General features: G+C 40.0%; 1 protein-coding gene across 5 annotated transcripts; it reads left to right on the top strand.

The window, feature by feature from the left end:
• Positions 1 to 275: 275 nt before the first annotated feature.
• Positions 276 to 18,697, top strand: BZW1 (basic leucine zipper and W2 domains 1). Of its 5 annotated transcripts, none has more exons than XM_070933267.1 (12): positions 276 to 377; positions 4,299 to 4,372; positions 7,594 to 7,770; positions 8,339 to 8,433; positions 8,804 to 8,869; positions 9,176 to 9,311; positions 10,338 to 10,447; positions 10,952 to 11,122; positions 15,583 to 15,729; positions 16,078 to 16,216; positions 18,053 to 18,175; positions 18,262 to 18,697. In XM_070933267.1, the coding sequence occupies exons 2-12, from the start codon at positions 4,309 to 4,311 to the stop codon at positions 18,291 to 18,293; spliced, it is 1,260 nt and encodes a 419-aa protein (XP_070789368.1). In that variant the 5' UTR covers positions 276 to 377; positions 4,299 to 4,308; the 3' UTR covers positions 18,294 to 18,697. The 5 variants fall into 5 exon arrangements, with proteins under 5 accessions (XP_070789368.1, XP_070789367.1, XP_070789369.1 ...); XM_070933266.1 differs by having other exon boundaries at positions 278 to 381; XM_070933268.1 differs by lacking the exon at positions 276 to 377 and adding an exon at positions 512 to 770.
• The last annotated feature ends 1,941 nt before the right edge of the window (positions 18,698 to 20,638 follow it).

The raw sequence follows: 20,638 nt of genomic DNA, 5'->3' as shown, positions 1-20,638 counted from the left end.
CCCGAAACCTTGCCAAGAAAACTGCAGGGACTTGTCCAGTCAGGGGAAAACAAATAACAACGGCAAATCTGCTGTAGGCCTCTCCTTGTCCTTTCCCATGGCGGGAAAATAACAAATCAGGCGCGGCTTTTGATAGCGCTTGGATAGCATCTCCCCGCCATCAGTGACGCAGGCACGAAGGGTTGTTGTTGTTGTTTTTTTTTTCCTTTCCCTCCGGGAGGTGGGGCTTTCTCCGTAAATTCTCGCGTCATCTCTGCTTCTCGCGAGAGGTTGAGGGGGAGGAGACTGAAGATAGTACTGCCTCCAGCCACCTCTCCGTCCTCCTCGCGTCGTTGGTAAAGCTCGTGCTCCTTGGACGTTCCTTTCCTGCCTTAAAAGTCGGTGAGGCTCGAGACGGGGTGGGCAGGCGGGCGTGGGGAACGTTCAGAACGCGCGCCTGGATAGTAACGGCCGGGTTGGTCGGCCCTCTTTCCCTCCCCCTCCCCCTCCCCCTCGTCCTCTGGCGCGGCCTGGCCTGACCTGTCGGGTAACAAAGCGGCGGCCTCTGTTGGTTGGTGACGCCGCCGCTGCCGCCGTCGCGGGACAGATAGGGAGAGAGAGAGAGAGAGAGAGACCCGAGGCGGCGGCGGCAGCGGCGGCGGCGGTGGTGGCCGGGAGGAACAAGCGGGACTCTAGCCTAGCCGTGGCGGTGCTTGTGAGAGACATCCCCCCTTCCCTCGGCCATCGCTTCCACCTCCTGCAGCAGCGGCCGCCTCCGCCCGGAGGGCTCGGTGGGTAGAACGAAGGGAAAGGAAAGAACGAGGGGGCGCTGTGAGAGACGAAAGGAGGGGGGGGAAGAGTGCTCCCCCCCTTTTCTATCCTAGACAGATACGTTAGGTAAAAAAAGGAAAAGAAGAAGCGCCACATCATGTTCCCGGGCTGCTCTTTTGTGGTGCGGGCTGTAACGTAGTGAGAAGGAAGGTTGCCAGGTCTCCCGAGGCTCCCTGGGCGGACCTGGAGGAGGAGCCTGGTAGTAACTTGATCAGCGAAGGCGAGAAATATAAATATTTGTCTCTCCTTTAACCCGATTATTATTAACCTTTTTTCCCCTGGTGTATGTATGAGAGATGGCCCTCTAAACAGATTACTCTTTTTTTTTAAGTGATCGAGGTTTTTAGGATTACATTTTTTTCTTTAATAGACAAAAAAAAGGGGGGGGGAAATGAATACTGCATTTGGTACTACCCCCGCCCCCCAAAGAGTTGAGAATGGGCCTTATAAGAAAGGGCTTTGTTTCCCAAACTCTTTACTAGATGCTTAGGAAACTAGGATAAAGTATTAAAATGGACACACAGCACGCACGTGCGCACACACATTTTATCCCCTTTTATAAGGGAAAAATGTTTTATCCATTTTTAGAATAGAATGGGAAATCATTCTGGTTTTGCTCTGTTCTACTATCATTTTGCTTTCTCAAGATTACCAAGAAGTAGCCCTGCTTCCTGATATAACATTATTTCATTTTTAAAGAGAAATACACTCCCTATTAGTATAGGCAGGCCACACAGGAGAAATGTTTAAATTTATCTGGTGGAACCAACATTGCCACCAGCAATGGAAATGGGGCAGATAATTTCACTACCCTTTTTGCTGTCCTTTTCCCATCCATGTCTAAGGAATTTTAATTTGTAATTTTAACTCAACCCTAACTTGTGGAACTCTGAAGAAACATTTTGTTTCTTTTTGTATTTTTGCCTGCATGTGATTATCTCCACTCCCTGATTTTGTGCTACTTATTAATGTTCAATATTTAGTGTATTATAGTTATGTATTTACATTAATGTAAATTGAGTTGAGGCTCTCCTTTTTACTTGTAGAAAGGAAATGTACTTTTTACAGGATATTCTGTGTTGCAGTCCTTCCTAATTAGATACTTTTTATATAGATTTAGCTTTCCAGAATTTGTATTGAGGATTATAGTCCTAATACATATGAATGGAATTAGAATTTCAATTTCTCAAAGACTGTTGTAGGTTATTAATAACTTTGCCTTACTATTACTGATTTTAGTGTAAATAATGACATCCAGCTTGTCCTTATTTTATGTGGATAGAGAGCATTGATAAAATCACAAAGACTGAAAGCCTTAGTATCAAAGCAAAACTTATCCCTTAATTAATTTGAGGGTTCGATCTGTGAAATTCGTTAAATTACTGGTTCACATGTTATTGAATTTGAATTTCCAGTATGATTTCAATTGTGATTTTGGGTTCCTGCAATTATGTCACAGCTTTGAAATTGGGACAGCTGTAGGTAGAAGTAGTCTGAAAAGAGAGAAGGGAATTTCATACAGAATATATTCCTAGATGGATAAAGTTTGATTCATCCATCAGGTTGAATCATCAAAGATTTTTTTGGATTGTAGTGGGTGTGAACAGTGTTACCTGTTAAGAAAAGCTTGCATTGTAGTATTAATTAGTTTAACAGCATTTATTCATTGCCTGTCAGTCTTAAACAGCAATTTACATATTGATAGAAAATAATTATTCCCTACTTTCCGATTGATTGATTGATTGATTGGTTCGATTTATATGCCGCCCTTCTCCAGAGACTCAGGGCGGCTTACAATGCGTTAAGCAATAGCCTTCATACTTTTGTATATACCTGCTTAGTAGGGCTTTTGGCCCCCCCAAGTGGTGTTCTTTTTTATACAAAGTCAGCTTATTGCCCCCACAATCCAGGTCCTCATTTTACTTACCTCGAAAGGATATTTTTATAATCTAAAAATATTGTATACAGAAGGAAAATAGGATTTACAGGCAAAATGACAGCAAGGGAACATTTCAAAATTGCTCTAATATTTAATCAGGTGGAATACAGATAATCCCATAATCTAGTGACCAAATGCTCCTACTAGTCTTCACGAGAAAAATAGCAACTTTTGCCTGTTGCAATTACCCAACTCATAGCATTTGTGTAATGGTATCACCAGGTATGTTTTCACCATTCTGTCCTCATAGTGATAGAGTCCTCTTCATTAGTTACAGCAACAGTGACAGAAGGCGGCAGTGCCTTGTTTCTGTTTGTTCCTATTCCTACTGATAACACTTGTAATAATAGAATTAATTAGAACAGGCTGAACTAGAACAGTTTATAATAGAGAAGTGAATTTTAAAACATCTTCCTAGGTCCGTGATGGCGAACCTATGGCACGCGTGCCAAAGGTGGCACACGTAGCCATATTGGTGGGCATGTGAGTTCAGCTCCGGCGCCAGCTGATTTTCTGCCCTTCTGGGTCCACCAGAAGTAGGGAAACAGATTGTTTCCTGCCTCCAGAGGACCTCAGGGGTGGTGGGGAAGGTCCATTTTTTTCTCTCCCCAGACTCTTAGAAAGGCTCTGGAGGCTGGAGACAGCAAAAAATGGGACTTCCGGTCCCACCGGAAGTTGGCAAACGGGCCGTTTTCGGCCTCCAGGCGGGTGGGGAAGGCCATTTTCACCCTCCCCAGACTCCTAGAAAGGCTCTGGAGGCTGGGGACAGCAAAAACAGGCCCACCGTTCCATCGCATGCTAGGAGCAGGAGGGCACACGCCCTTGCACAGGGCAGGGCGCATAGAATTATGGGTGTGGGTATACCACCACCCCCGTTCCTGGCACGCGATAGCAAAAAGGTTAGCCATCACTATCCTAGGTGATGGCTCAGTGAAGGAGACTTGAGGAAACTGTCTTAAGACAGGGCAGTTAAGAAGCATACTTGGTACTTCGACTATTCAATCTCACAATAGAAAAGATACCGCTGCTTTGTACAAGTAAGCCTTCCAAGACAAGAGACAAACTGACTAGCAAGATATCTTTACAGACTCTTCTTAATCAGAAACCTACCAATGCAAAGAATGCCGTTTAATTCCTGCTGTGAACATTGCAGTTCTCCGAAAAGTAACATAAAGAAAAACAGTTGCCTTTCCCCCTCAGTTGTAGTAGGAATGAGATCTTCCTAATGTTCTTTATAAATGCAATAAGAATTAACTTGAGATAAGATTACATGTGATTGTTTTTGTTATGCAATAATAAGCCACAGTGGTAACTATGTATTATATAAATCACTATTTTGCAGTTAACAAACTTGTTTCTGATTAATGTTCCAGTTTTAAATATAAATATGTGGTTTAGGACTCATTTTTAATGGCATTACAGACATGAGAATGGGAAAAACCTGTGTACTCTGATGAGTTTAGGAAGTAAATGTCTTGACCAAAATCTTCCTAAATCCTTAAGGATTACTTTCTTAACCAATATATCTTCAATTTGTTGCTTATCACAGGGTGTCTTTTATGAATAATCAAAAGCAGCAAAAGCCAACGCTATCAGGCCAGCGTTTTAAAACTAGGAAAAGAGGTAAGTGTAATCATATGCCTATTTAATCAATTTGTTTTTATCAATTACAAATTACCACATCACTAATAATTGATTTGTGATATGTACTTTTGATGGTTTTATTAGTGAATTTTTAAAAATCTTATTCAAGACCTATTGAAAACATGTTTACATAGCGATAACCATAGAATCAACATCTCTGATTTTTTTTCCTTATTACTGATTATTGAAATAATTATTAATATATTCCATCTAAAATCTTAACATTCATGAATCGGTCCTGATTCCTATTCCTGGTCACTGATTTTTAATCAGTCTGACAATTGTATTTCATGTATTAAGTTCACACAAGACTGTTGAGTTAATAGAATCTGTATTTGAGGAAATGTGCAGTTTTACTTCTTCAAAAAAGTTGATTGCTAATAAACAGATTGATTGGGCAATCTGAGGAAAGGTTTAGCTAGAGCAGAGCTGTCAAACTTGCAGTCTGCGGGCTGGATGCATCACGGGCTGGCCATACCCACACCCGGTTTAGAAGCGGGAAAAAGTCCCAATACGTCAATGTGAATACACCGTAACAACGCAAGTTTGACACCCCTGAGCTAGGGTCATACTGTATTTCATTTTATGCTGCAAGTACATATAGTCCTTGATTTATGACCACAATGGAGCTCCAGATTTCTGTTTCTATGCAAGGCAATTAACCGTTGCACCCCATTTACGACCTTTTTCACACAGTGAATCATTGCAGTTGTTAAGTGAATCTTGCAGTTAAGTAAATCTGGCTTCCTCCATGGACTTTGCTTGTTGGAAGCTGACTGGGAAGGTCACAAATAATGATCATATGAGCCACAGTGCAACTTTTCATTTTATTTAGCATATGGCAAATGCAAGGACTTTTGGGGTTCAAATGTTAATGTCCAGTCCAGTCCAATACCCAGCCACTCAAGGACAGAGTGGTCTATGTTGAAAAAAATCAGTCATTGGGCCAACTGTGCAGCTATCATAAATAGATGCTAGTTGCCCGAGTTTTGATCACATGACCATGGGGATGCTGCAACAGTTTTAAGTGTGAAAACTTATCATAAACCACTTTTTTCAGCACTTTTCAGACTGAATGGTTACTAAACAAATGGTTGTAAGCTGAGGACCATCTGTAGTAATTTTATCATATATGAAACTGCTGTGAGAGAGAGATTGGGCTCTGGAATAAGAGAACAACCCTGATTTTTATCATAGTTGAAAGAAATACAGACCCTCTCTTTACATGGCATCATGTTTATGAAGGAAAACCATTTCTGGTTTTGTCTTAATTTTTCTCTAGATTACTTAGCTTTGAATTTACAAATGTAACACTGATGTGTTAAAAGGTATTTCTCTTCAATAATACAGGTGAAACTCAAAAAATTAGAATATCATGCAAAAGTTCATTTATTTCAGTAATGCAACTTAAAAGGTGAAACTAATATATGAGATAGACTCATTATATGCAAAGTGAGATAGTTCAAGCCTTGATTTGTCATAATTTTGATGATTATGGCTTACAGCTCATGAAATTCACAATCTCAGAAAATTAGAATATTGTGAAAAGGTTCAATATTCTAGGCTCAAAGTGTTCCACTCTAATCAGCTAATTAAGCCATAACACCTGCAAAGGGTTCCTGAGCCTTTAAATGGTCTCTCAGTCTGGTTCAGTAGGAATCACAATCATGGGAAAGACTGCTGACCTGACAGTTGTGCAGAAAACCATCATTGACACCCTCCATAAGGAGGGAAAACTTCAAAAGGTAATTGCAAAAGAAGTTGGATGTTCCCAAAGTGCTGTATCAAAGCACATTAATAGAAAGTTATGTGGAAGGGAAAAGTGGAAGAAAAAGGTGCACAAGCAGCAGGGATGACCGCAACCTGGAGAGGATTGTCAGGAAAAGGCCATTCAAAAGTGTTGGGGACTTTCACAAGGAGTGTACTGAGGCTGGAGTCAGTGCATCAAGAGCCACCACACACAGAGGGATCCTGGACATGGGCTTCAAATGTCGTATTCCTCTTGTCAAGCCGCTCCTGTACAACAAACAACATCAGAAGTGTCTTACCTGGGCTAAAGAAAAAAAGAACTGGTCTGTTGCTCAATGGTCCAAAGTCCTCTTTTCTGATGAGAGCAACTTTTGCATCTCATTTGGAAACCAAGGACCCAGAGTCTGGAGGAAGAATGGAGAGGCACACACTGCAAGATGCTTGAAGTCCAGTGTGAAGTTTCCACAGTCTGTGTTGATTTGGGGAGCCATGTCATCTGCTGGTGTTGGTCCACTGTGCTTCATTAAGTCCAGGGTCAACGCAGCCGTCTACCTGGAGATTTTGGAGCACTTCATGCTTCCTTCCGCAGATGAGCTTTATGGGGATGCTGACTTCATTTTCCAGCAGGACTTGGCACCTGCCCACACTGCCAAAAGTACCAAAACCTGGTTCAATGACCATGGGATTACTGTGCTTGATTGGCTAGCAAACTCGCCTGACCTGAACCCCATTGAGAATCTATGGGGCATTGCCAAGAGAAAGATGAGAGATGTGAGACCGAACAATGCAGAAGAGCTGAAGGCCGCTTTTGAAGCATCCTGGTCTTCCATAACACCTCAGCAGTGCCACAGGCTGATAGCACCCATGCCACGCCGCATTGAGGCAGTAATTGATGCAGAAGGGGCCCAAACCAAGTACTGAGTACACATGCATGCTTATACATTTCAGAGGCCCGATATTGTTCTATGTACAATCCTTGTTTTTTTTATTTCATGTAATATTCTAATTTTCTGAGATTGTGAATTTGGGGTTTTCATGAGCTGTAAGCCATAATCATCAAAATTATGACAAATCAAGGCTTGAACTATCTCGCTTTGCATGTAATGAGTCTTATCTCATATATTAGTTTCACCTTTTAAGTTGCATTACTGAAATAAATGAACTTTTGTACGATATTCTAATTTTTCTAGTTTCACCTGTTTAGTTTTTCGGTACATTGTCTCAGAATAACCCCACTGAATTCAACAGAGAGTACTTATGTATTACTTTGAATCAACTATTTAGCAACTGAAAAGTTTGCATAGAACTTTAAATTCTTTAGCCAACCTGTTTGAATTTAATGGGATCCTTAACTTTCCTTTTGGCTAATCTGATTCTCAGCATGAAATGAATAACTGCAATTATCCTGATTTTCTTTTCAGATACATTCACAGTATTACTTTTTATTGCAGATGAAAAAGAGAGGTTTGACCCCACTCAGTTTCAGGACTGTATTATTCAAGGTTTAAATGAAACTGGCAGTGATTTGGAAGCAGTAGCAAAATTCCTTGATGCTTCTGGAGCAAAACTTGATTATCGCCGCTATGCAGAGACACTCTTTGACATTCTGGTGGCTGGTGGAATGCTGGGCAAGTATCTATTTTGTTCAAAAATTTTATTAATTTAACAAAACATAAAATACAAAAATATAAAGAAAGATGAAGATAAAATAGGGGAAGAAAGGGGGAAAAGAAAAGTGTAGGGTAGATGGGAAAAAGAAAAAAAAGCAAGTATCTTTATTGACTGTTCAGTTTATGATCACATGGATGCATTATGAAAACAGTCTAATTTTTTTTAGAATTGCTTGGACACCTATATAATTTGAAAGTGATTGTAGCATTCAAAGCAAAATATAGAATAGAGGCAATGTATACTGCAGTGTGATCATTTTAACATAGCTTTTGGAAGAAAAATCATGGCTCAAATTGGATCTGAACATAGTTGGCTTTCAGTATTCTCCAAAAATACTGTAAGATATGAATTAGGTTCATTTGTCTACCTATTCAATTCCTAGAAAATTGAATTTCATTTGCAATAAATCAGATGTAATATGTATTGTTTAAACTTTGACTTTTTCAGCAAAGATGATCTTGTAGACCAAAACAACTTTAGTTACAGTTGTTTTTTTATAATTGAAATAATTTTTATTTATAACAGCCCCAGGTGGTACCCTGGCAGATGACATGATGCACACAGATGTCTGTGTATTTGCTGCACAAGAAGACCTAGAAACAATGCAAGCATTTGCTCAGGTTTGTGTGTTTTCTTTTATTATTTTATTGATCCTACCTTTCTATAGTATGATACATTGGTATATAAAACTATATAAATGACTGTTAATTGAGCATTTTATTTCTTAATCCTGATCATTTTAATTTATTTTTATCCCACTTTTATTATTTTTATAAATAACTATTATAATTAAGTCAAGGCAATGAACACACTTTTTTCATCTCCTATTTTCCCCACCAGAATAACCCTGTGAGGTGAGTTTAGCTGAGAGAATGACTAGTTCAAAGTCACCCTGCCAGCTTTCAAGGCAGAACTAGAACTCACACTCTCCTGATTTCTAGCCTGTTGCTTTAACCATCTCACCAAACTTGCTCTCTATCTGTTTTATAGGTCTTTAACAAGCTGATCAGGCGATACAAATACCTGGAAAAAGGCTTTGAGGATGAAGTTAAAAAGGTAGTCAATGAAAACTAGATTTTTATCTTATCTTGCCAAAAAATAGATTTTATTATATATAAGTAGTACTAGACTGTCTGCTTCTGCTGATCATTTTCTAGCTGGGAAAAAGTTTCATCCACTGTATAACAATTTTAGTGCATGTGTACACATTGAGAGAAAGTAATTACAAATGTCTTTTGAGCAGTGTAATGTGGAAAAGTGATGGTCCTTTGATGACTGCCACAAAAAATCCTTTTAATACTGTAGTATGGCTTCGGTATATCATTTGTTTCAAAATGTTTGTTACTGTATTTCCTCTTGCAGTTGCTGCTCTTCTTGAAAGGTTTTTCAGAGTCTGAGCGGAACAAACTGGCCATGCTGACGGGTATTCTTCTGGCCAATGGGACACTTAATGCATCAATTCTCAACAGCCTGTATAATGAGAATCTTGTTAAAGAAGGTAATTACAGAAATCTTGCCTATGATGCAGCTTCTTCCATAGAAGAAGCAACACCCTCACTTATTGTTCACATGTTATTTTCATAGTACAGGTAGTCCTTTGTCTTATGACCAGTCACTTAGCTTAGGTTCCAGTGGAGCCCTCAAAGGTATTTATGACTGGCTCTGATGGATTATTCCCCACTGAAATGACCACATTTCAGGCATTCAGCAACTGGCCCACATTTCATTTTGCAGTGTCTTGTGGTCATGTGACCAAATTTATGGCATTTTTGTGGACAATCAGCATTTCCAGTTTTTGCAAAAAAAAATCTCCATAACAATGGACTTACTTTCTCAACTGCGGATTCACTTAATCATGGTGATTTGCTTAGTGAGTATCAGAAAAAAGGTAAAATTGAGTCGATCACGTGATGACCTGATTTACGACCATCATGACTTATGATCATAATGGGCAGCCTTTATTACAGAAACACGTCGAGGATTAATTCTGTGTTCATAAATATTGTGGATTCAGTTTAAAACTAAAATTGCTTCTAAAATTTAAACATAAACTACTGATATATGACAAGAGCAAAAATAATATTAAATAGCATTTGAGGCCAAGGAAGATTGTATTTGTCACCATAGAAATTTGTTGAGTCCCATTGTGTTACATAGTATTATGTAACTGTTGAACCCCTCTCTAAGGGAGGTGGGCAGTTCAAAAAAGTGAAGAATAAATAAATCATACTTTTCTAATGATTTTAAGATCTTCAGCTCCTGCAGGCAGCACGTCTTTCAGTAATAGGGCAGCAAAAACTGTTGAAAATATTGCTGAGTATAATCCTGATGTTAACATTATTGAGACTCACTTTTGACACTTTCCTGTTGGAAAGTCTATTGTAAGTTATAGTGTATGAAAAGGAGGTTCTATAATCTAAATGTATTATTGGCTAGATAAAACTCGGAAAGCCTATAGAAGGAAAGGATCATACCCATTCCCACTGTGAAGTCTTAAAAAGTAATTGTGCGATTTTCTGTGCAGGTGTTTCAGCAGCCTTTGCAGTAAAATTGTTCAAATCATGGATAAATGAAAAAGATATCAATGCAGTTGCTGCTAGCCTTCGTAAAGTCAATATGGATAATAGGCTGATGGTAAGTGGTAGAGTTTTATAGTCAAAGTGAAACATCTGTTACTCAAGCAGATAGTAGAGTATTGGTATACACCAAGAACATTGTTTTTAGCTTACAGGGGTTCCCTTTCCACTACTCGGTAACTGTTCTGGATACATAGATTCATGCCTGAAGCATATCTAATAGTTTAATTCACTATTGCATATTTTTTTTAAAAAAAAAATCATCTGAATTCGGTATCTTTATTATAATTCACTCTAGTTTGGCATTTGGGTATATTTGGTAAATCTTGATTTGAATTCAGTGTTTTAACACAAATTTTGACATAGTATGATCCTCAGGGGAACCTGATAGGAAAATGTATGGTAATAAAAACTAAGATATATGACTCCTCATCTCTACCTTCTCAGCAGATAAGGAAAGTTAATATTTTGAGTATTTCTATGCATCAAACAAGGATGAATCTTTTTGTAAGCACTTTCATGTATAGTTCCTTAATATTTGCCAAAAAATCATATGTTTCAGGAGCTCTTTCCAGCCAACAAGCAAAGTCTTGAACACTTTACAAAATACTTCACTGATGCAGGATTGAAGGAACTTTCTGAATATGTTCGGAACCAACAGTGCATAGGGGCTCGTAAAGAATTACAGAAAGAACTTCAAGAGCAGATGTCACGAGGAGATACCTTTAAGGATGTAAGTATGTTAGCTGGCAAGCATAGATGAATTCTGTAAGAACTTAATGGAATACCAGAATTATGGAAATAGCGTTTTTAACTGAGTCCCTAATGGTACATATTAGGTATAATAGGACAATAATAGTTTTGTTAAATTAAATTTGGTAAGTTAAATTAAGATTCATGAAATATCTTATTTAACTTCTTCAGTGTAAAACATTGTGCTTTATTGAAAAATGCTAAGAAAAAGCTAGCTAGCATTGACCGATCTCAGAAGTTAAGTTAATGACTTGGTTAATCGTTGGACAAAGATCTAGAAATCCTGGGGCTGTTAGTTAGACTGAAAAATTGAAGATATATTCTGAAAGAATTGAACACATATCCTGAAAGAAGGTAATGGCAAACTACTTTCAGAAAACTGGATGGATATAGTCACAGGGATGTGTGGACAGCTCCAGGGGATCTTTTTACCTTTTAAGATCACTGTAGGTATAATTATCTTGAAGACATTTACTTCTGAAACTTAAAGAAAGAATAGTTCATTATAAGTATTTGTATGCATATACAAATATGCATATAATTGTACAGGTGTCCTTGACGTAATAACTATTTGTTTAGTGACCGTTCGAAGTTAAAACACTGGTGAAAAAAGTGATTTATGACTGGTTTTCACATTTATGACTCTTGCAGCATCCCCATGATCACATGATCAAAATTTAGGCACTTAGCAACTGGCATGTATTCATGATAGTTGCAGTGCCTGGGTCATGTGATCATTTGTAATGGTCCTAGCCATTTTCCAACAAGCAAAGTCCATAAATTGCTTAATGACTACGTGATTCATTTAAAAGCTGCAGTGATTCATTTAACAGTGGCAAAAAAGATTGTAAAATGGTATGTAACTCACTTAGCAACTGACTTCCTTAGCAATTAAAAGCAATTTTTTGAAATCAAATCGAAAGCATTCCATTGCTATTGTTAACAGAATTAATTAATTAATTTAATTTAATTTAATTTAATTTAATTTAATTTAATTATTTAATTTAATTTTTATACCGCCCCCTCTCCCGAAGGACTCGGGGCGGTGAACAGCCAAAATTAAAAAACATACAATATAAACATTAAAATACTATAAAAACAAAATTACATTTATATTGGCTTCCCCCAATTTAAAACCCCTTACCCATAAAATTGAGCAATTAAAAGATTTTTAACCCAGCCCGGCTTGCTGAAATAAAAAAGTCTTCAGAGCCCGGCGGAAGGTCCGGAGGTCCGGGACCAGTCGTATCCGTGGGGATAGCTCATTCCAGAGGGCGGGTGCCCCCACAGAGAAGGCTTTTCCCCGGGGGGTCACCAGCCGACATTGCCTGACCGACGGCACCCTGAGGAGGCCCTCTCTGTGGGAGCGTATTGGCTGGTGGGAGGTTATCGGTGGCAGAAGGTGGTCTCGTAAATAACCGGGCCTTAAGTCATGGAGCGCTTTGAAGATGAGAACCAATACCTTGAAGCGCACCCGGAAGACCACTGGAAGCCAATGCAGCTCGCGCAGGAGAGGTGTCACGTGGGAGCGCCATGTCGCCCCCATAAGTACCCGCGCGGCCGCATTCTGCACCAGTTGGAGCCTCCGAGTGCTCCTCAAGGGGAGCCCCATGTAGAGAGCGTTGCAGTAGTCCAGGCGGGAAGTGACGAGGGCATGAGTGACCGTGCATAAGGAGTCCCGATCCAGAAAGGGGCGCAACTGGCGTATCAGGCGAACCTGATAGAAAGCCCCCCTGGCCACGGCTGTCATATGCTCTTCTAAAGACAGCTGTGCATCCAGGAGGACACCCAAGTTACGCACCCTCTCCGTGGGGGCCAATGTCTCGCCCCCAATAGTCAGCAATGGCACCAGCTGGCTATATCGGGATGCCAGCAACCACAGCCACTCAGTCTTGGAGGGGTTGAGTCAGAGCCTGTTCCTCCCCATCCAGACCCGCACAGCCTCCAGGCACCGGGACATCACTTCAAGGGCATCGTTGGGGTGGTCTGGGGTGGAGATGTACAGCTGGGTGTCATCAGCGTACAGATGGCACTGCACCCCAAAACCACGGATGATCTCGCCCAGCGGCTTCACATAAATGTTGAACAGGAGAGGCAAGAGAACCGACCCTTGTGGCACCCCACAAACCAGGTGCCTTGAGGTCGACCTCTGCCCCCCAGCCAACACAGACTGCGACCGGTCGGATAGATAGGAGGAGAACTACCATAAAACAGTGCCTCCCACTCCCAACTCCTCCAACTGGCGCAGCATGATACCTTGGTCGATGGTATCAAAAGCCGCTGAGAGGTCTAATAGGACCAGAACAGAGGAACAACCCCTGTCCCGAGCCCTCCAGAGATCATCGACCAACGCGACCAATGCCGTTTCCGTGCTGTACCCGGGCCTGAAGCCGGACTGGAACGGATCTAGATAGACGGTTTCATCCAGGTACTGCGGGAACTGTCGCGCCACCACACTCTCAACAACCTTCGCCAGAAAGCGAAGGTTGGAAACTGGACGATAGTTTGCCAAAACAGCTGGGTCCAGAGAAGGCTTCTTGAGGAGGGGCCTCACCACCGCCTCTTTCAAGGCGGGAGGCAAGAAACCCTCACTGAAGGAAGCATTTATAATCCTCCGGAGCCAGCCTCGTGTAACCTCCCCAGCATCCTGTCCACGTCCTCGGGGGTCACAGGGTCAAACTCATACCAGATAACATTCTCAAGACACACCTCGGACAACCCGCCTGTACCCATCCAGTCAGAGTCCAAGCCTTCCCGAATTTGAGCGACTTTATCATGCAGATAATGCGCAAAATCCTCAGCACGTCCTTGCAAGAGGTCTTCCCGCGCTCCCAGATGGAGAAGGGAGCGGGTCACCCTAAACAAGGCAGCTGGGTGATTATCTGCTGACGCGATAAGAGTGGAAAAGTAGTTACACTTCGCCGCTTTTATCGCCACTAAGTAGGTCTTGATATAAGAGTGTACGGTCAGATTCAGAATGACTAGCCCTCCAACTACTCTCTAGGTGTCTTTTCCGGCGCTTCATCCCCCTCAGCTCCTCGGAGAACCAAGGAGTTGGCAGATTCGGCGCCGGGTCAGAGGCCGCAAATGCACGACCCAATCTAAAGCACCAGCGGCTGCCCTATCCCAGGCGGCCACCAGGTCTTCAGTCAAGTCGTGAGCCAGAGTCTCAGGAAATGGCCCAAGCTCCATTCGGAACCTGTCAGGATCCATCAGGCGCCTGGGGCGGAACCACCTGGTCGGTTCTGCCTCCCTGCGGTGGGGTGTAGCGGTCAGAAAGTCAAGTCTAAGGCAGGAATGGTCTGACCATGACAAGGGTTCAATGACTATATCCCCTGTATCTAGGCCATTCAACCACTGACCAGAGACGAAAATCAAGTCCAGCGTGTTTCCCCCTGTGTGAGTGGGGCCCTGAATTAACTGGGTCAGGTCCATGGCCATCATGGAAGCCATGAACTCCCGAGCCACCTCAGACGCTTCACCGATGGAAGGCAGGTTGAAATCCCCCATGACTAAAAGCCTGGGGGTATCAACCGCCACCCCGGCTATAACGTTGAGGAGCTCGGGCAGGGCCGCTGCCACGCAGCAAGGAGCCAGGTGCGCAACCAGCAGGCCCATCTGCCTCCCATGGCCCCACTTCACAAGGAGAGATTCACAGCCGGCTATCTGAGGTACAGTGGCCTCCCTAGGATCAAGACCTTCCTTTACAATAACCACCACCCCTCCACCCCTACCCTGGGCCCTCGGCTGATGAAATGCGTGGAAACCCAGTGGGCACATTTCTACGAGGGGGACCCCCCCCCCTCCTGGCCCAACCAGGTCAGTGCCTCAGATCTAAGATTGCTGTCCACTCAATGTGTTCAGTTTTAATAATTCTTTTATGACAATGGAGGAAAGATATTTGACTATGCTTACATTTAAAATTAATGTTCTGAACTTTCTACCTAACATCTAGCAATTATTCCCTACTGTTAATATGCCTTGAGCAGTGCAGAGAAATTTTGTTTCAGGAAAAAACACTCTTTCAGCCTTGAGTTTGATATTTCAGTGTGATGTTCAATAGCAATTTAAAATATGTTACATGTTTTTTACATTAAGCATACTGTTAAATTTGCTTATGTTTGTTAAATAAAATTGTTATTCTGTCACACAGTTAAATTTGAATAAAGAATAATGACAAGCTCGCCATTTCAATATTTGTATGGTGAACCAAAGTAAGGTCAAAACACTATCAGATTCCTCTGTCCCATTTCCATACTTTCAGGTGGCAGGTCAAAGAGGAAGCTATATGCAGATTTACTTGGACTTGAGTACAGTGGTTAGTGTTCAAGACCTTGCTTGACTTGGATTCTTGCATAGATTTGGTTAAAGTCCAGTTTGAGTTCATTATATCCAAATAAATGTCTGGACAAGGCTAATGTGCAAACCCTGGTTGCCTAGATCATACCATATGTCAAGGAAGAAATGAAGAAAAACAACATATCAGAGCAGACTGTAATTGGCATCATCTGGTCTAGTGTAATGAGCACTGTGGAATGGAACAAAAAAGAGGAGCTCGTCGCAGAACAAGCCATCAAGCACTTGAAGGTATAAACTCATTGATAGGATTATCGTTTAAATATTTTTTCAGTCTGTTGCAGATACCTATCATCCATCTAACTTTTTCAGGATGTTTTGTCTGTGGTTTTCCTGAAGTAAATTTTTTTCAGGGTAACCTTGTTTTAAAAAGTAGACTTAATGCTATTAACTACTCCAAAGATTCTAAGATATTGTATGTTTCTTGACAATATCATTTTTTCTTTATAAGAATAAGAAAAGGCATCTAAAGCAAACATTAGTTTTTTTAATAACTATATTCTCCATGGCTAAGATGAAGCAAATGTTTAAATGCAAGTTAGGAAATTATTTATGACAAAGCCTCTCCTATCTTCTCAGCAATACAGCCCTCTTCTTGCTGCCTTTACAACCCAAGGTCAGTCTGAACTGACTCTGTTGCTAAAGATTCAAGAGTACTGTTACGACAACATCCATTTCATGAAAGCCTTCCCGAAAATAGTGGTGCTCTTCTACAAAGGTAATATATAATAAACCTGTCTCTTTTGAAAGCAGAGGAAGTTAACATATAATTCTTGGTTTCTTGTGTTAATAAGCCAGGTCTATATGCCAGAATATATTGGGAGCTTCTTATTCCAGTAAAATCTTTTAAGTTTGTGGAAAGCTGTAGAGATTAAATAATTCATAAGCAGTACATCCTCTTTTATTGCAAGATAATTATCAGATATTTATGTTTTGCTCTAAGGATTAATGGCTCACTTATTTGTACTAAGTATTGTTGCATGAACCAAAAACTCAGTCAGGGATTCTGTAAAATAAATAATAAAGTTTTTTGAAAGTGACTTTTCCTTAGAGCACTTCCCCACAATTGTCCAGTGCTCAAAGAATGCCTGTGTTTTACTCAAAGGATGCCAGCCTACATGCTGATTACTGTGCATTTCCCAGCAAAATGAAAATTTCCCCCCATATATATTCTGAATGAATCCAGAATTCTTGGGAGCAGATCTTCATTCCTAGGAATATTGTGTTGTGGAAAAAAAAAGCACAGTTCTTTTATTTCTCCTTTTCCTAAAAACTATACCATGAGGTCACAAATCCTTTGGGGAAGATAGGGGGCTTCAGAAAAAGAGAATGACACTAGGCTTCCCTTTTGATGCAGCAAATGCCTCTGAAAGAAATTCTTCTATAATTATAAATATCCAATAAAAACAATTTGCTGGTGATAAAAATTTGGAGAAATTTAAATTGGTCTTAGAATCACTATAATAGGGTATAAAATCAGAATCATGTTAAGTATTCAAGCTGCTTCCCATATCTATAATTACAGCCCTCAGAGAAGTTATTTGGGGATAGTTACATAAAAAGTAGGTGGAATATCGTGGTGGTAGATCATAATTCAAATTAATGGCTCTAGAAATGGGCTTCTTGGACTGTATATGGAACAAGGCAAGCCATTTTATTTCCAGAAATGAAGCAGCTTCAGAATATCCAGATTGCAACTTTTGATGAACAAACTAAAACATGGAGATCACTTAACTATTCATTCCATGCCCAGGATGGCAAGTTTTGCACACTGTTGTGCAGTGATTGAATGACTTTGGACTAATAGCATCTTTCTGAATGTTTGGAATGATTTGCAATGTGCAAAATAACATTCAGAGATATTCTGAAGGAGAAAGTTGTGAAGCAATTAAAGCCACTTTTTGAGGATTGCTGAAAATAATGGGAATTGGAGTACACTGTTTAAGTGTGGAGGAGAAATGCCTACATTCGTTATAATTCATTCCAGTAGAGCTTCTTGAAGACCCAGCGGAAAATAAAAGAAGCCCCTCCTGATTTAGCCATTAAGATTCTTTTCCCTCAGGTACCATAAGTTACTGTTGAAATTATAAGAATATTTTTCAGATGATTCATAAAACCATTATATTTTTAAGAGTATGGCACTTAACTTCCTTTGTTTCAACTGCATGAGGTTTGTTTTAGCAACTCTTATGAAGAGATCTCCTGAAGTTCATTTTAATGTATTGTGTTTCCCTGAAAATAAGACCCTGTCTTACATTTTTTTTGAACCCTGAAATAAGTGCTTGGTCTTACTGCCATGCGCTCAAAAGCCCGATTGGGCTTATTATCAGGGGATGTCTTATTTTGGGGAAAACAGGGTAGAACTTGTGATAGTTGGTTATCTTTGGGGAAAGTGAGTCTTGAAGAAAATGACAGGGTTTTTTTTCCTTTCAAGGAGTCATATACTGGATTGCTGTAGAAAAAGTCTTGCCTGACCTAGAAGGCAAAGACACTAGTCCTCCCCATTCATTGTGGGATGTGTTGCCTGACAACCCTGTTGTTTTGTTTTCCACAGCTGAGGTACTCAGTGAAGAACCCATCCTGAAATGGTATAAAGATGCACACCTTGCCAAAGGAAAGAGTGTCTTTCTGGAACAAATGAAAAAGTTCGTAGAATGGCTCAAAAATGCAGAGGAAGGCAAGTAGTCCTACTCTTATTAAACTATTAATTACTAGATATCCTGAATATCGTACTCAAGCTGAAATATTTTGTTTGTCTTTCAGAATCGGAGTCTGAAACTGAAGAAGGTGACTAAATTGTCAAAATGTCAACAGTAAAGCAAACAGGAGCTGTAGATAAAGTGTCATGTTTTGTGTCCTGATTCTTACATCCTACCTCCCTTTATCAAGCATGATATAAGGGCTCTCATAGCAAATTTGTTTCCGTTTTCTAGGGTCCTTAGAAAACACTGAAATTAGGTTTTTAAAACCATGTGTTAGTAGCTTACAGGAGCTCTAGATTTGATTCTAACATTGCATTAATCCTTTCAGTTACATTCTACCTCCTGTATTTTCTACTGTAACATAATTTAAGGCCTTCCACAACTTAAATTCATTTTATCCCTGGGTTTTCTATAAAGGTTTACAGTAGACATGGAAAATGAAATTTGTTATAAAATTCTGTTTGCAGATTAAACTACAAGTATCCAAAATCTACAAACCATATTTGTTTGATTTTGTTTGAAAGAACTAGACTAAGTGAATTCTCCTACACCACTGCCTTTCCTCTCAGCTTCTTGGTTTTGATACTCTTGCACTTTTTAGACAGCCCTTAAAGTGTCTCTTCACGGATTAAGAGGTTTTTCTCAGTGGAGTAACAATATTCTTTGCTCTTAATAAAAACACAAATAATGTGAGATTAAATCTTGCAATTGAGTACTATGCAGAAATAATCTGCAGTGACCAGCTAAGAATGCTATGGCAAGGAGAAATTTTTTTTCTGACTTTTCTAGCTAAAAATTGATTTAATTCATAACACAGTTGCATTGTACAATAGGCAAATTGTACAATGGTTTAAATTGAATCTTTTAAAAATTCTAAATGGGTTATTTTGAGGTTGAAACTGTTTGATTCAGAGCATTTTGCTTGCTGCTAAATTTAACTACAGGTAGCTAGTTTGTATTTTAGGCTCAGAATCTAGCCTTTAGATTTTTTTTTTTTATATCTCCCAATTAACAAACTTGATACATTGCCCTCCCAATAACTTTTTTGTTGTGGAGCAGATATCCTTGTTACAAGTGGATGAGTAACCAGGGAGACATGGCACAAGCTCAGAGGGAAGGGGGGTACACAGGTGGGGAGCAGTTGCCTAAACAACTTCAACTTCTCTGCTGGCTTCTCCATTGACTTTGCCTGTGGGAAGCTTTCAGGGGATGCTACAAACTACAATCTTGTGACTGCTGCAATAATTGTGAGTGCAAGCAGGGTGCCAAGGGCCCAGATCACAATCGCCTAATCATGCCAAGTTGCCAGGATGACTGAAACTTGTCCAGTGCTGTTGAAACTGGTTACTGAAGGAATGTTCATTAATCAAGGATACCTTCACAGAATTAAGTGGTAGTAAAGTTTTGTTTGACATTAAATTACCAAGCTCTAGGTGACTCGTATCATGGGATATCTGTGATGTGTGTGTTAACAATGGGGAAATGGTGTGATCAAAATTGGTTTCTCTTTATAGTTGTCTTTTACCTTGCCAGGCAATCAAAACCCATATACAAAAGGGGGCAAGGGGCTTCAGTGACTGTATTTGCCATTTTGACATTGTTAGCCCTCATGATATCCCTTCTAGCATGTACAAATATATGAGTGCATATTTTGGTAACAGTTTTTCCCTGGGGTTTTATAGCTGCATAGCCATGTTTAATATGTAGTATAAAATCTGAAAAGGAGTTTGTATACATTTGGAGTGGAAGATGGTTAATGAAACCTGTTAAGGGAATGTTGACATAGTTTTCATTAGAAATGCACTAAATTGTATCAATGTTTTGCAAGATAAAAATATACTTTGTTCCGAAGACGAAATTATTTATTTCCTAAAGCAGATTCCCACTTTTGAACATATATTTCTCGCATTTCATATATAATTTTACCATCCTGCAGTTTTATTCCATTTTACTAACATAGGAAATAATCTTTTGACTTCATTGCAACTATCCTGTTTCCACCAAAATAAGACATCCCGATAACCCAATCGGGTTTTTGAGCGCATGGCAATAGGGCTAAGCACTTATTTCAGGATTCAAAAAAATATAAGACAGGGTCTTTATTTTTGGGGAAACACAGTAGTCACCATTTATAAGAGTGCAGCTATAGTTATGGCTGTATATAAAATAGAACATAGGGCTATGCACAAAACTGAAAATGTCATTCCATTGGCATTAAATTTGGAACAGCCAAAAAATGCTATGTTGATACAAGCATTTTTTAATTCTTTATGCAGAAAACTGCACTCATAATAAAAATATTTCTTTCAACTCCCCATCATTGTTGAGAATTGTATTTGCCAATATATAGCAAAGTGTCTAGTTTGGAGCAGGTTACCATTGCTCTGTAAAAGGCATACTGAGTTCTTTCATGTGCATAAAGATTGCTGGAGAGCTCC

The sequence above is a fragment of the Pituophis catenifer genome, unplaced genomic scaffold (genome assembly GCF_029215685.1).
Source record: "Pituophis catenifer annectens isolate HBS135680 unplaced genomic scaffold, rPitCat1.0.hap2 SCAF_1, whole genome shotgun sequence".
Classification (NCBI taxonomy): Eukaryota; Metazoa; Chordata; class Lepidosauria; order Squamata; family Colubridae; genus Pituophis; species Pituophis catenifer.
The sequence above is the reverse complement of the archived record's forward strand: the minus strand, read 5'-3'. Positions and strand labels throughout refer to the sequence as shown.

Bases quoted from the DNA above. Each gene is read 5' to 3' on its own strand.
- BZW1 (XM_070933267.1), top strand. From the start codon at position 4,309: ATGAATAATCAAAAGCAGCAAAAGCCAACGCTATCAGGCCAGCGTTTT. The intron at 10,448-10,951 runs GTAAGTGGTAGA...CATATGTTTCAG, and splicing joins ATATGGATAATAGGCTGATG to GAGCTCTTTCCAGCCAACAA. The intron at 11,123-15,582 runs GTAAGTATGTTA...CTGGTTGCCTAG, and splicing joins GAGGAGATACCTTTAAGGAT to ATCATACCATATGTCAAGGA.